Source organism: Cinclus cinclus, chromosome 15, assembly GCF_963662255.1.
Source record: "Cinclus cinclus chromosome 15, bCinCin1.1, whole genome shotgun sequence".
Lineage (NCBI taxonomy): Eukaryota > Metazoa > Chordata > Aves > Passeriformes > Cinclidae > Cinclus > Cinclus cinclus.
Genome location: NC_085060.1, coordinates 19,613,148 through 19,626,526, shown reverse-complemented (window position 1 = coordinate 19,626,526; position 13,379 = coordinate 19,613,148). Strand labels below are relative to the sequence as shown.

The 13,379-nt window shown below is 48.8% G+C and overlaps 1 protein-coding gene across 1 annotated transcript; it reads left to right on the top strand.

The window, feature by feature from the left end:
• The first annotated feature begins 6,913 nt into the window (after positions 1-6,913).
• On the top strand, positions 6,914-12,846 carry CD40LG (CD40 ligand). Its single transcript, XM_062502934.1, has 6 exons — positions 6,914-7,069; positions 8,891-9,028; positions 9,843-9,885; positions 10,190-10,246; positions 10,517-10,579; positions 12,479-12,846. Exons 1-6 carry the CDS (start codon positions 6,914-6,916, stop codon positions 12,844-12,846), a joined length of 825 nt encoding a protein of 274 aa, XP_062358918.1.
• Positions 12,847-13,379: the final 533 nt, after the last annotated feature.

The window sequence follows — 13,379 nt, the reverse complement described above, 5'->3', positions numbered from 1 at the left end:
TCCCTGGGCCACCAAGCAGGTGAAGCAGGATGTGTGCTTGAATGCAGGGCATCTCTGGCCTCTGTTGCGTCACATTCTGGCATGGAAACCCTTCATTTTTAGCCACACTTTTCCAGGTGGCTGTGTGAGGCAGGGATGGAGGTATGGATCGGGCAGGGACAGGAGCTGGAGGAATCAGTAGATGGCAGAGTTGTTCTCTGGTCTCTGTTGTTCCTCTCACAGGTTCTCAGGGATTTTATGGGGGATTTGTTACCAAGATGATGCCCCAAGGATGTGGGTATTCAGCCTGGCCAAGGAGCAAGCTGGGGCTGGAGCTAGGCTGAGCATTCCCACCCATCCTTATCACAGCTGAGACAGGAGTGAAAGCATTGAAGGGAAAAGGCTCCATGTGATGCCAGCATCAGAGCACCCTGGCTTAGAGCTCTGAGGTAAAAGGCCTGTGTGACACCACTGCAGTGTCTATACATCCATGGAGGGCAGCACTTCTCGGCCTTTGCATTACTTTTCAAGAGATTCAAGATTGATTTTGCTGCCTCTGACCATGAATGCAGTGTCTTGGTTGGGTTCCCAGACTGAGATGGTTGTATGTGAATTTCCACCTGAGCACAGATTCCTGCTACTCCTGGTGCTGCCTTCTTCCTGGGGCTGGTTATTTAGCCCCAGGTAGGGGCTGAGGATTTCCCCTCCTAAGCTCTCAGGTCAGAGCAGTGTTCCTTGTCTGCCCCTCATACCTGTGGCTGTTTACCCTCCCTGGCTTATCTCCTGCCACTGACAACAGTGCCACTTTCTCTTGCTCACCTTGGGGCTGTGTGTGACCCCAATGGGATCCTAGTTATCCAGAGGCTGGAGCACAAGCCCCCCAAGGGATCCAAAGATCAACGAGGAGAGAGGAAAAATGACAGCAAAGGCTGAAAGGGGATGAGTGAAGAGCCACAGATGTGATTCTCATAGTGGTGAAGAAAGTCCTATGATGAGAGCTTTGTGGAGCTTGATATTGGAAAGATTTGGGAAAAGATTAGTAATTTGCATTAATGTTGCCTTGGCAAGGGGATTGTGGTGTAATGGAGAAGAAACAGGCAAAAGATTGAACTAATGACTCCCAAATCTGCCTCAGGAAATTGCTCATGTCTTGATAATTCCCAGTCAGGATCCAGATGATTTGCTGCAGGATGTGTTGTTGTGCAGCCCCAGTGGAATAACCAGGCATGGCCAGCCCAGGACTCAGCCACAGTGAGGGCTCACTGCAAACCTGCACCTATGGAGGGAAAGGAGAGAAAGGCTGAGTAGAACGACAACTGACTCAGGCTGTGTCTTACCAACCTCCCAGGACATGAACCCACACAAAATCTCTGGGATCCCGTCCATCCCAGTGCTGCATATGGCATCTCCTCCTGGACTTTGGCCAAGAGCTGTCCATGGGGCACAGTGGCTTGATTCATTGGCATGTACCTGCCCGTGGCCAGGGACCTTTGTGGGGGGCTGAAGTGCCTCTGCTGTGGCAAGGCTGGGTAGTGCAAGGTTTGTTTGTGGAGCCCAGCAAGTGCTTGGGGCCAGTTGCAGTCGTGACTGCCTGGGCCTAAGCCCCACAGTGGGGAGAGGAAGGGCAGCATCCTCCCTCTCCTCCTGAGGCTTTTGTTTTGTGTGCGTGTCCCACACGGATGCTGAACAGGCCGTCCAGTCTGCTGTTTTGTCGCGGGGCAGGCAGGGAGGAAGGAGAGATGCAAAGGCGATGCTAGGAGCCTCCCCACCCACCCATGGCGCTGGCACCACCAGCCCTGCAGCCTCCCCGGGTTTTGCTTTCCCCTCTCCTCCTATCTCCTTTCACTGCATGAAAAGGCAGAGCCTTGCTGGGGCGTTTCACTGTGGTTTCGATGGGTACAGGCCCCCGCAGCCCGTGCAGGGAGAGCAGCTTTCAGCACTTGACCGAGAATGGGGAAAGGCACGGGATGTTCTGCTCCCTTCCGCCGTGACTCAGGCAAGAGGGGCTTGTTTGGCAGGACCGGGGCCGTGGGCCTCCCCACACTGGGCTCTATTTTTAGGAAGTTGGGAGAAGTAGGTGCAGCCTTCACAGCAAGAAGTTTCTAGTGCCATTTGTGGTTTTGCAGCTACAGCAAAGCTCAGCATCAGCAGTTCCAAGGCCAGGTGCTCTCTGTGGCTCAGCACTGCAAGGCTGGCATTGTCACCCAGATGTAGCATGAAAGCCACATGCCCTTCAGGACCCTCCATCCTCTGTGGGGTCACTGGGGCTTGTTTCTTTGCCATTCCCTGCTCTCCACCCACCTCAGTTCCATGGGGAAAAGGCTGTCTCGGGGTGCAACCGTGGATTGTACAGAAGGGCAGAGAGGTGAGGGGGTAAGGAGGGAAGGGGACACAGGGGACAGTGGCCCTTGGAACAGGGTTGCTAAGAGGGGCAGCAACACCCCAGTGTCACCTCTGTTGCTCTTTTTCTATTCTTTGTTGCTCTGGAGTGTGGCAGAGAAGAAGTCTGGAGGGGCAGATGCCCCCTCCTCTGCAGTGGAGATGACACTGTACATCTGATCTACCTGCTGGGACCACCTGTGTTCACATCTGCTGAAGCTTGGAACTTTTGCTCATCTCCACATGCGTTTCTTCAGGGCTGAGGATCATGGCAAGCAGTGGGGCTGAAGCCTGCCATTGCCACCATGGTGGCTACAACCAGCATATGCTGCTCCTCTCTTCCCCAGGGGGATGTAACTTTCACAAGCATTGACATGTTTTTCTCTCAGTGAGGCTGTTTCTTGCGGCTCTGGAGTCCAGGAATTTTATTATTTTTTTTTTGATTGAGGTAGATAATGAACAGAAACTGTAAAGCAACCTTTCCTCATCCAGATGCTGGTGATGTTTTCTGTGGTGCTCTGGCTATTTCTGTTCCCTCTTCCTCTCTGATGACAGGATTGTCCAGGAGACATGAGAGCTCAGAGGATACAGGAGACTGAAAAATCTAAAGTGAAAAAGCAAGTGGCAAAAAAGTTCAAATTTCCCTTCTGCCTGTAGCCCTGGGCTGAAGGGCCTTAATTTAGGTTTCTCTCATAGATTCCTTTCTGCACCCCTCCCACAGCATTGCAGGCAAACTCCTTTTCTGACTCAGAATAAAATCTTCTTTTTGAGTGTATTGTTCTTAGCACTGCACAACACTCAGCTTTTGTTAATTGTAAAGAGCATGTGGGGCAAGCATCACATTTTATAAAGCTAGCCAAGAAACCACAGTAGGCACCCAAAAAACCCCAGAAAATCACTCTCTTCTCAGCAGCTTTCACCTTGCTGCCTTCAGAGATGCTCCCTGTCTTTGACAGATCACAGGGACAGGCAACCGGATATTTTCTCAGTAAACAAAACTCAGAACCTCAAAGACAAATGGAGACAATTTGCTGATAAGTGGAAATACCACAACTAGGGTAATAGGAATACAAGCAATGGATCACATTTTCCCATGTCTCACCCAGAGGTTATCTGTCTGGAGGAACTGTGCCAGTTTGGGTTCAAAAGTGGGTGGGCATAGTTACATTCAGAGAGTTTGGAGGGAGATGAAAGAAAACCCACTTGGATTATTGGTGATGTGATTGTCACCGGATGAAGATGTGACTTCATCTTCCCTAGGATTATCCCATGAAGGCAGACTCTTCCTTTTGGTGTTGGGTCCTCTCTTCCTTGCCCATTATCTCTCTGGATCATGCCCCACTTTCCCTAAGACTGTGTTCCCTGCTCTGCTATGCTCCCCAGTGTTCCTACAGCAGCCAAACAGTCAGGGATACACATCTCCCCGACCCCTACTATCCATGTGAGGTGGCAACAGAGCAATGTCCCAAGGGGCCATGGACCACATATACCCTGCAGCAAGTCCCTGGGTTGCCTGGTTCTGAACAGCAATGAACAGCCGGAACAGCTCATTGAGGGTATGCATGCTACATGGCTTGGTCAGATTCTCCTGTCTGATCCAACACTCCTGGCAGATCAGCCATGGTGGTCAAGGTTGAATGGGAGAAGCCTCAGGACTGGGTGCTGCAGAGTGGACAGCTCCCGAGGGTTGCTCCCTGCCAGCTGCTGCAGCAAGGGGCTGGATTGCTGCTGTGAAGCAATGGTTTCCTGAAGAGGAGCTGCTGCTGCTGAACCTCTACCAGGATCCCCACTCTCATGTTTTCCACCTGGCTTCTCCTATCCAGGTGCTGCCAAGGAGCAACTGAGTTTCCTGGTTTGCAGAACAAGCTGGCCAACCAGTGATGTTTTGTGCTGGGTACCCAAACCTGGAGCCTTTCCCCATCCTCCTCACCAAACCTGTCAACCCATCCAAGGCTCCAGCCTACTCATCAAGGTGCATGCAATGGGACCAGTGACATGCTTGGGCTTTTCAACATTTCCTACAAGTTCTTCTCATTTCAGTGAAGCAGGTGGCTACACAGAAATGTCCTTGGAAAGGTTTTGTCTTCTGGAGAAAGCCAGGGCTCAGGAATAGCTGTGCAAAAACAACACTCAGCACTGCAACACTCAGCACTGTGGTTTCACACGTTATTGGCTGCCTCTGTCCCAACACATTTGGGAACAGTATTAAATGATGACTTGTCATGTAGTTTAGTTTCACATGTAGTGACTTCCCCCAGATGTGTTAAATTTAGAGGAAACTCTAAAGAGCTCTGGAAAAAGCTGGCGAGTGTGATGGGGCTAAGGCAAAACATGAGGACTTTGGAGAGCTGGTGCTGCTACCCACTGTGGCCTCATGGCCCCCAGCTGTCTGGGGTATTATTGGGAATTTTCAAATGGCTTTCCACCTTGTGGCAAACTTGCCATGGTAGGGACAGTAGGCAGGAGCTTGATGTCAGACCAGATGCCTGAGAGGAGGCCAGGCTTGGCCTTTCTAATGATTATGGCAATTTTAAGACAAAAAGAAATAACATCAGACACTTGGCAGTGGCCCCTGGTTGTGCGTGGGCTTCACCTTCTGCATAGCAGAGCTGCAAGCCTGAGGGACCAGGTCCAAAGCTTAGTGATGCTGAGGAGACCCTCTCTGGGGACACAACTAATGAATCCCCAGCACTGTTTGGGTCACATTGCTGCTACTGGGAGGACACTCCTGAGGAGACTGGAAAGCCCTAGTGAGCCAAGCAGTAAGGTAGCCCTCAGAGTATGGGTACTCAGGGGGAGGAACTCCAGTGTCTCAACTGTCCTCTAGAAGGCAAAAGGGGGAATGACCTCAGAGCTGGCAGCCTCTTCCAAAAGGATGAGTCCTATCCCTCACTTCAGAGGTGTGGCAGCCCTGGCAAGCTGAAGGATTACATGACTCCAAAGCACCAGCCACCAAAGACCCTGGAGCCACCCCACACTTGTGATCAGGATGTTATATTTAGGAGCTCAGTGACACGCTAAGGTCAAACCCTGATTCAGTTGCAGAGGTGTTTGTTCTTTGTTATCAGCATTTGCATTTGCAACTCACAGCACCTTAACCACACAGGGCAGGATGTGGGAGAGAAGGCAGATAGCAAAAGCAGATGCTGGACTCCATCCTGCAATGCTCTAAGCAGCACCAAAAGGCACTATGCACCCTCCTCTCCTGGGGCTGCTGGCAAGCAGGACCTGTTCAGCACCCCTCTCCCTTGGCAGGATCCAAACCTGTATTAGCTGTATGCACACCTGATAAGAACGTCTCCTCTAGCAGACCACTTTCAAAACAACTCTACGTGATGGTTGATGAAGCCTTCAAACCAGTGCCCCAGCCCTCCTCAACACATTCTTGCACCCCCCTTCTTCTACATTCCAACAAACCCCCAAATTTATTCTTTTTACATGGAGAAAATGAAGTCTGTCCCTTTTTACAAGCAATGACAACCCCCTGGAATTTACTGTATATTTTTTAGCAGTGGTACATGTACCCACGAGTGTTGGATTCCTGGGGGGGAAGTAGGACTTCCCCTCCCTGCAGCCAGATTGAGAGGGGTCGCGCTGTAGAGGGGACATGGGTTTCTCGAAGTTGCATGGCAGTTATGCTGGGAGATCAGAAGCTGGCAGGAGTATCTGGCATTCCCAACAGCCTTTTGGTACATAGGTACCATATGTACCAATATGTATCAGTGCCTAGGTACATAGATACAGGTAACAGGGATAAGTGGGGCAGGGTATGAGATGGCTTGTGCCCTTGGGTACAGGGTGAGAACCTCACTAGGGTATCAAGAAAGCTGCTTAAAACTTGTCTCTCGAAAGTGATGGTCAAGCACCAAGCCCAAAGTCCCACTGTCTGCTGAGGAACATGAAAGCTGTGTCCACCCCAGGGTCACAGTGTCTGTACAGATGGTTCTTTCTCCCAGATCATCCAGCCTACCCAGGCAGAGGCATCACCCAGGAGGAGCATAAGGGAAAGCAGAAGCCAGCACAACCTACCTGCCTCAACCAAGCATCTTCACTACAGAAATCATCCTTCTCTTAAAGGAAATGAAAAGCAAAAAGCCATTTTTCCTCTTCTGAGAAACAACCAAATTTCTGAGTGGTTCCCAGCCCCTGGCAGCCCACAGTACTGCTCAGCAGCTCTGTACTTTTATTCAGTCTTAATTTTTTTTAAGACAACTTGCCACAAAACTTTCATCCACAGCAGTTAAAGAAACCCACCAGAGAATATTTTGGAGTGATTCAAGGGCAAATATGAATATACGAAAAAAGAACCTCTCTCTGTTTCTAGTAGAACAGTAGAAAAAAGCATGGAAGTGCAACAGAGAAGAAAGCCTAAGGAACTTTTTTTTGTTGTTTTTGTGGGAGAGGTAGTGAACAAACCTACCCACTACGAAGAGTTTTTTCCAGGAAGTGTAGGTTGCTGCGCCCTGTATCCCCTGAGCAGCAGGCACTTGCAGAGCAGTTCTCATGCTACTTGCAAGCAGCACATTTGGAGGAGCCCTAGCAACGTGCACGGAGGATGAATGAACCCTATGGCCCTGAGGCACCCCGTCCCATCAGCAGCACACCTCTTGGCATCATGAAAATGTTCATGGTCTTCCTCACTGTATTTATTGTAGTGCAGACCATTGGAACCGTGCTCTTCTGTTTGTATCTTCACATGAAGATGGATAAGGTAAGCGGAGAGAGAAGGTTGTCTCTGTCTCTGCTGAATTGCTGGCATGGTTTGACTTCAGCTCTGGTGATACCTGCTCACCAAGAGGATGAACACAGTGGAAGATGGTGCTGACCACTGGATGGAGACAGCAGTATCATTTATCACAGCCGTGTTCTCATTTCTGCTTTAATTTGCTGTGGAGACATATGCAGGAGAAGAGATCTGTTCCCCTTGCTAACAAAAAGAGAATGACCAATTGAGAAGAGACATTAAGAGTAAACCTGGTAGCTGATGGCTAGTCTGAGGACAAGGGGTTTAGACATGCAAGTGGCTCTTTTAGGATTGGTGGTGGTTTTTTCTGATTTTGTAGCGCTTATTAGCACTTTGACACTGAGTGGATGAAATGTCCAGAAATGAAATTTTTTTTAATGTTTCAGTGATTTTACCAACTTCTCACTTCAGATGCTGTCTTTTAATTTAGGGAAGAAAACACTGGACCTTAGTACTTTCTCAGTTTTTGAAGGTACACAGTACCAGTGATCCTGTCCCATACTTGGGACAATATTTACCAAAAAAAAATCAAGTCTGGAAAGCTGTTTTTGAGGTTGGTAAGGCCACAGATGCTATTCATGATGCCTAAAATCACCAACCTAAAGCTACTTTCCTTCAAGCCAGAAACAACTGCCAGCTAAAGAAATATGTGCCTAAAACCCAGAATGCATTTTTCTCACCAGACACACTGATACAGTGGAGGTTACTGATTTTTACATGTGCCGTTTCAACTTAAATTGAAATTTAAGTGTGTGGTTTCTGATTTGCAAGGGTGGAGAGCAATGTTGAGCTAAGGGGGCTTTAATATCAGAGGGCTGGAAGGGAACTTCACTGCATGGAGGTTGCAGGCTGTCGTGAAGGTGTATAGAGAGTCTCTGGCAGAGGGAAATGTGACTGTAGGGGGACATGGCTGAGGATCAGAGGCAGCTGCAATGCAGTCACAGGTGGCAAGAGGATTTCAGTTGCCTTCAAAGCTTGTGGCAGGGCTTCAAATATGACCCTCCACATCCTAGTGCTGCCTGTGCTGAGCTCTCTTCCCAACTCTGTGTCCTCATGATCAGCTGCACTTTATCATTTAACTGAATGTTAGGTTTTTACAGGAACAACAACAAAAAAAACCCAAAAAACCACAAACAAACAAACAAAAAAAAACAGATGTAAATTTAAAATTCAGTATTTGTATGCATTTTATTATTTTCTTCTTGGCGTTCTGATTTATTTATTTTATTTTTAATCTGAATATCTTGGCACAATTCAGCCCCAACATACATGTTGTTTTGTTTGGCTCCAATGCTTTTAGTCAATAAGCGATCAGAAAAAATTCAAAGCCCCCCTGTGTGGACAGGGCAGTGAGGGGCTGAGTGAGCATCCCAGCTTCCTGCTGGGGCCATTGGAGAAGGAGCTGCAAAGCCCAAGCCCCTGAGCCAACCCCTAGGATTTTTGTGCCTTTAGGAAAAATCAGAGAGGTGCATTTAAATTAATTATCAATGTGATAGAAAATAGATCCTGAGCAAATCTCCTCTAACCTAGCATTGTCAGTCAGGGTGAGGGTGAGCTCCATGGGTTCAATTCCCTGTGGATGAGGGCACAGATGCTGTGCTGGATGTCTGGTGGGATCTTTTGCTGCCCACAGTTTGTCTGCCCACCTTAACCCAGTGCTGAACATCTGACCATGAGCTTCCCAGACTGGATTTATTGCTGGCAGGAATGCAGCATGGCTCTGCTGCCAACTTCTGCAGGTTTCCTACTAACATTCCATTGACCCTCCCTTCTCTCCCGTGTTGGCAGATGGAAGAAGTGTTGAGCTTAAATGAAGATTACATCTTCCTGAAGAAAGTACAGAAATGTCAGACAGCAGAAGGTCAGAAGTCGACATTATTGGACTGTGAAAAGATTGTAAAGGGCTTCCAGAACATCCAGTGTAAGGTACATGCTGTTAAGTGGAAAAAGATCTCACTGAAGGGGAGCTCCCAGTCATACACAGAGCTTCACCCCAAGATTTTTTTTAAACCACGGGTAACCTTTACTTTAGAGCTGTGTGGGACCTGCCCTTTTTTATACGGTATTATTCTTACACTATATTGATATAATTGAAAAATCTCATTGATTTTTTTTTCTAAAATGCTCTTGATCAGAGCACATCCAGCTGCACCATACCATGCTATGTTTGGGGCTTGTGCTGGGCAGGATGGAGCTGCAGCCCCCTTGGCTCTGCTCCCTGATTCCAGTCTGAAAATAACTGATTTTCTGCTGTCTGGCACCTTGCTCCAGTCCTGTGCTGGGTGGCTGTGAGGATGTTTGTGGCCACCTGCCAATGGGAACACTTTTCCGCCCACTTTGCCCAGGTGTCAATGACAGTGTGAGGCTTGGGCCAGGAAACAGAGCCCCTGGCAGCCAATGAGGAGAAACATGAGTGTGCATTGTCTCATGGAAAGGAGATTTTTCTTGTTTCTTTATCTTACTGTTTTCAATAAACTTTACCCATTACTTTTATTGAATAAAACCTAAGACCATAAATTCTATAAATTCCCTGCTGCAAACAGCCCATGGTCATGTGTGAAGCTGGGAAAGGCACAAGAGGGGGCTCTCTGGTTTCGTGTATCCTCTGTGAAGATCTGACAGAGCTGTTAGAGGCAAATACCATCAACCCCAGCTGTGACCAGAGCATGTTTTTTATAGAACCTTTCAAGACCTTTGATTTTGAAAAAAAACCATGTATTTTTGCTATATGTTATAACAGGACAGACCCCTCAAGGAGCAGCCAAAGTTTGAAATGCAGAGAGGTGAGTTTCCTGGTGTAACCAGTGCACTCATGGCTTGCTAGGACAGGAGGAGTTCCTTGGCCTGGGAAGGGGTTTCTTTCCTTCAACAGCCCATGAGTTTCTCAGGGCATGGTGTGGAGGCAGGGAATGATTTGAGGTTTGGAGCACCCCTGCGGGGGTAGGACTGAGCTCAGAGTGGGCTGGCAGAGGGGGACACTGGGCATGGCTGTCTCCCCAGGGCAAGCAGATCTGGGTGCCAGAGTAGATAGCTGGAAGTCGTTGAAATTAACCCCAAAATTAAATCTGTGGCCTTTTTACATCGCAGGTCCTGAGCACCATGAGCATCCCCGTTTGACACACGAGAATGTGACATCTGTGGCAGGTGAGGTGTGGGCACATCCGGGTCCTGTTCCAATGATGGGCAAGGCAGCGCCATGTCCCCTGCAGGCTTTATCCATCAGAGGCTTCACCTCAGAGGCACCTGCAGGTCTTTGCTGACTGGAGGCCATGTCCTGCCTTACTCAGGGCTAGAGGTGGGATCTGGACTTCAGAGAACTATTAAGGGTGGGAGGTGCTGCAGTCCCTGCAGAGGAGCACTGGGAAAACCGGGGTTTGCCAAGGCATCAATAACAATGGCTTTTTTAAATTGCAGCAGAGAAGAGGGAGCCAATTGCAGTTCATCTGGCAGGTCAGCAGAGCACCAAGGCAGGCTCAGGTAAGACAGACTCCCCCAGTCCTACCTTCACCAGGGAGTCAGAGGGACACAGCAGTGTGCATTTGCAGTCCAGCCCTGTGGCTCTCTGAGGGCAGGGACAGAGACAGAACAACTGTAGCACAAAAGTTTGTCCCCAAAATACTGCAAACCTCCCAGTGGTCACATTGCCATGTGCACCTGTGCCATGTGAGGATTGCACATCCCACCTGTCCTCAGTAGCCCTATGTGTGCCTTCCTAGAAATGCACCACAAGGGCTTAATCTTCTCTGGGGTTTTTATGACTGGAAAACTTTTTATCTTTGTATTTAAGGAAAATAACCCCACACCTTTTTTTTTTTTTTGTTCTTAAAATGCGTCTTTTTGCTCTCCTGGCCATCTCTTGCTGCAGTGGCAGCTGCTGGAGGGCTCTGCTCACATTTGCATCTGCTGATTTAATCCTCTTCTCACCCATAGTGGTCTTGGTAGCAATGTGGGCTGGCTGAGGGCTTTACAGTCACAGCATAGCACTCCAAACTGATTTAGTCAAGTTGAAATTATTCACAGCCATGGCCACATTAGGTTTGAAAGATATACCGGAGTCCTTTGGCATTTGTACATCCCACTGTATTGACCATGGCTGCTCTTGCTGCTCCGTCCTCTGGTGTAGTTTTAGCTGAGAGACTTTCCACAACAGCAAGGATTACCAAAGTGAGTATGAGCTTGCAAGGTCACTCACTCCACCTGGCAAGGATTTCACATGCCAAGCACTTCTGATATAATTCTGGAGTAACTGACAGTAATCGGCAACTGTTCTTTCCATCTCTGACGCAGCATTTCACCCAGAGCTCAGTCTACCTGTGGAAAGCTTTATGTTAGATAAGATCAAAGAAGTGAGAAACTCACTGTATTTTAAAACTCCCCCCTCAAGCACTTGTTGAGCCTATAAAGCAGGGTCCATAGAGCAACAGTACCTACAGCTCAACTCTGTGTGGGGAAATGTCCCTGTGGGATGCTTGGTCAGGGCCCATGGGCTGCATGGCTCCCCTAGGACTATCCATGGCACACTGTCTCTGGGCTGGGGCAGTTGAACCCATTATTCCCCTTGGAGCCAAGTTGCTCCCCCTGGCTGCTCTTCCAGGTGTCTCTGCAGGCTGGGGAAGGCAGAGGTCCAAATTCCAGAGGCTGTAGCTAAGTTCAGCCCCTACAGCTATGGCTTTCAGTTCTCTGTATAGGCTTATCTGCACCAACTACATGAGCTACTCTGATGACACCAAGTGTCCCAAAATCCATGGCAGAACCTTATCTGTTTGGGCCGTGGTCCTGCCAATGGGAAGCAGCACTCACTGTGCTAAGCCCTTGCAGCTCTGCACCAGGGATAACAATTGTACAATGTTCATTTTTTTACTTCCTTGGTAAAGTCTCGCCATCTCCAGAGTACGAGAGGAGGAAGGACTCTGGAGGAAAGGCAGCCCCAAACTGGGGTGGGAGGCTCTGAAGAGCAGAGTTGCAGCATATTTTGGTAGTGCTCTGAGGGCTTGGAGGGTGTCCCACTGTAGTCCATGGAGGCAGCAAATGGAAATGACACAGTGTTTGGTCTGTTGTGGTAAACACAGGCAATCCTTGTCCCTAAACATTTCCACTTGGCTGGATGAAGGAAGTTAAATGTTCCTCCACTCATATATTGAGTCAAGGCTGACAAAGCCAGTGATCAGCAACATGGGTCAAACCTGCTTTGGCCTCGGGGAAGGGTCCCTGCTTGCCTGGGCTGGGGATGGTGTCCTGGGCTGCCTATCCCACTAACTGCACCCCGCAGACAGACAGAGGCTTTGGGGACAGATGTCTGTGGGTGTCCCCCCAAATCAGCTGGCCAAACTGGAAGTGTCCTTCTCCAAGCTCACCTGCCATGCTCTCTCCCTATAGTGTTGGAGTGGAAGGAGACCATGTATGGCCCCACAAACGGCTTGATATCCAACAAGGAGGGGAAACTGAAGGTGGAGGAAGCAGGACTCTACTACATCTACTCCCAGGTCAGCTTCTGCACCAGGGAAGTGTCTTTGGCACCCTTCACCATCTATATTTATTTGCATATCCCCAAGGAAGAGGACCGGCTCTTGCTGAAAGGACAAAAGACACAGAGCACCTTGAAGTCCCTCTGTGAGCTCCAGTCCATCCGTGTGGGAGGCATCTTCAACCTCCGGGAAGATGACATGGTCTTTGTCAATGTAACAGACTCCACGAAAGTGAAGTACAGCCATGGCAACACCTACTTTGGCATGTTCAAGCTGTAGTGAGGAAAGGGCTGCCCTGAGCTGGGAATCCAGACCAACTTTCTTGAGCAAAGTGCCTTTTTTCCCTTATTTATGTTCCTCTGCCTCTCTGTTTTTCTTGTTTCTTAATTTGTATATTTTGTTATTTATTAATGAGGGCCAAGGGGCCCTGAGAACACAAATGGAACAAAGTTTGAAGCTGTTACTGTTTGCTCTCAGATTCTTTTCTTTCACAGACAGTGATTTGGTACGCGCTGGTGTTGTGTGTCTGGGTCCACCACACCCCACGTTCCTGGCAGGGTCGATGTCCCTGTTATGTCACAAGAGCCTTGTTTACCAAACTCTGCCATCAACATTTCTTTCCTAGAAATGTAGGATGGCTCAGGGCGCTTCAACCAAGCCGAGTTCATACATATCTCCAGCACCAATCTGCTTACAAGCATCAATAGAAAAACATAAAAAGGCTTAGGAACATCTCCTCTAAAGGAATCAGTAAGCCCAGCACTGTCTTTATATGGTGGCTGCTGGTGAGGTAATGTTGCCACCCCAACTGT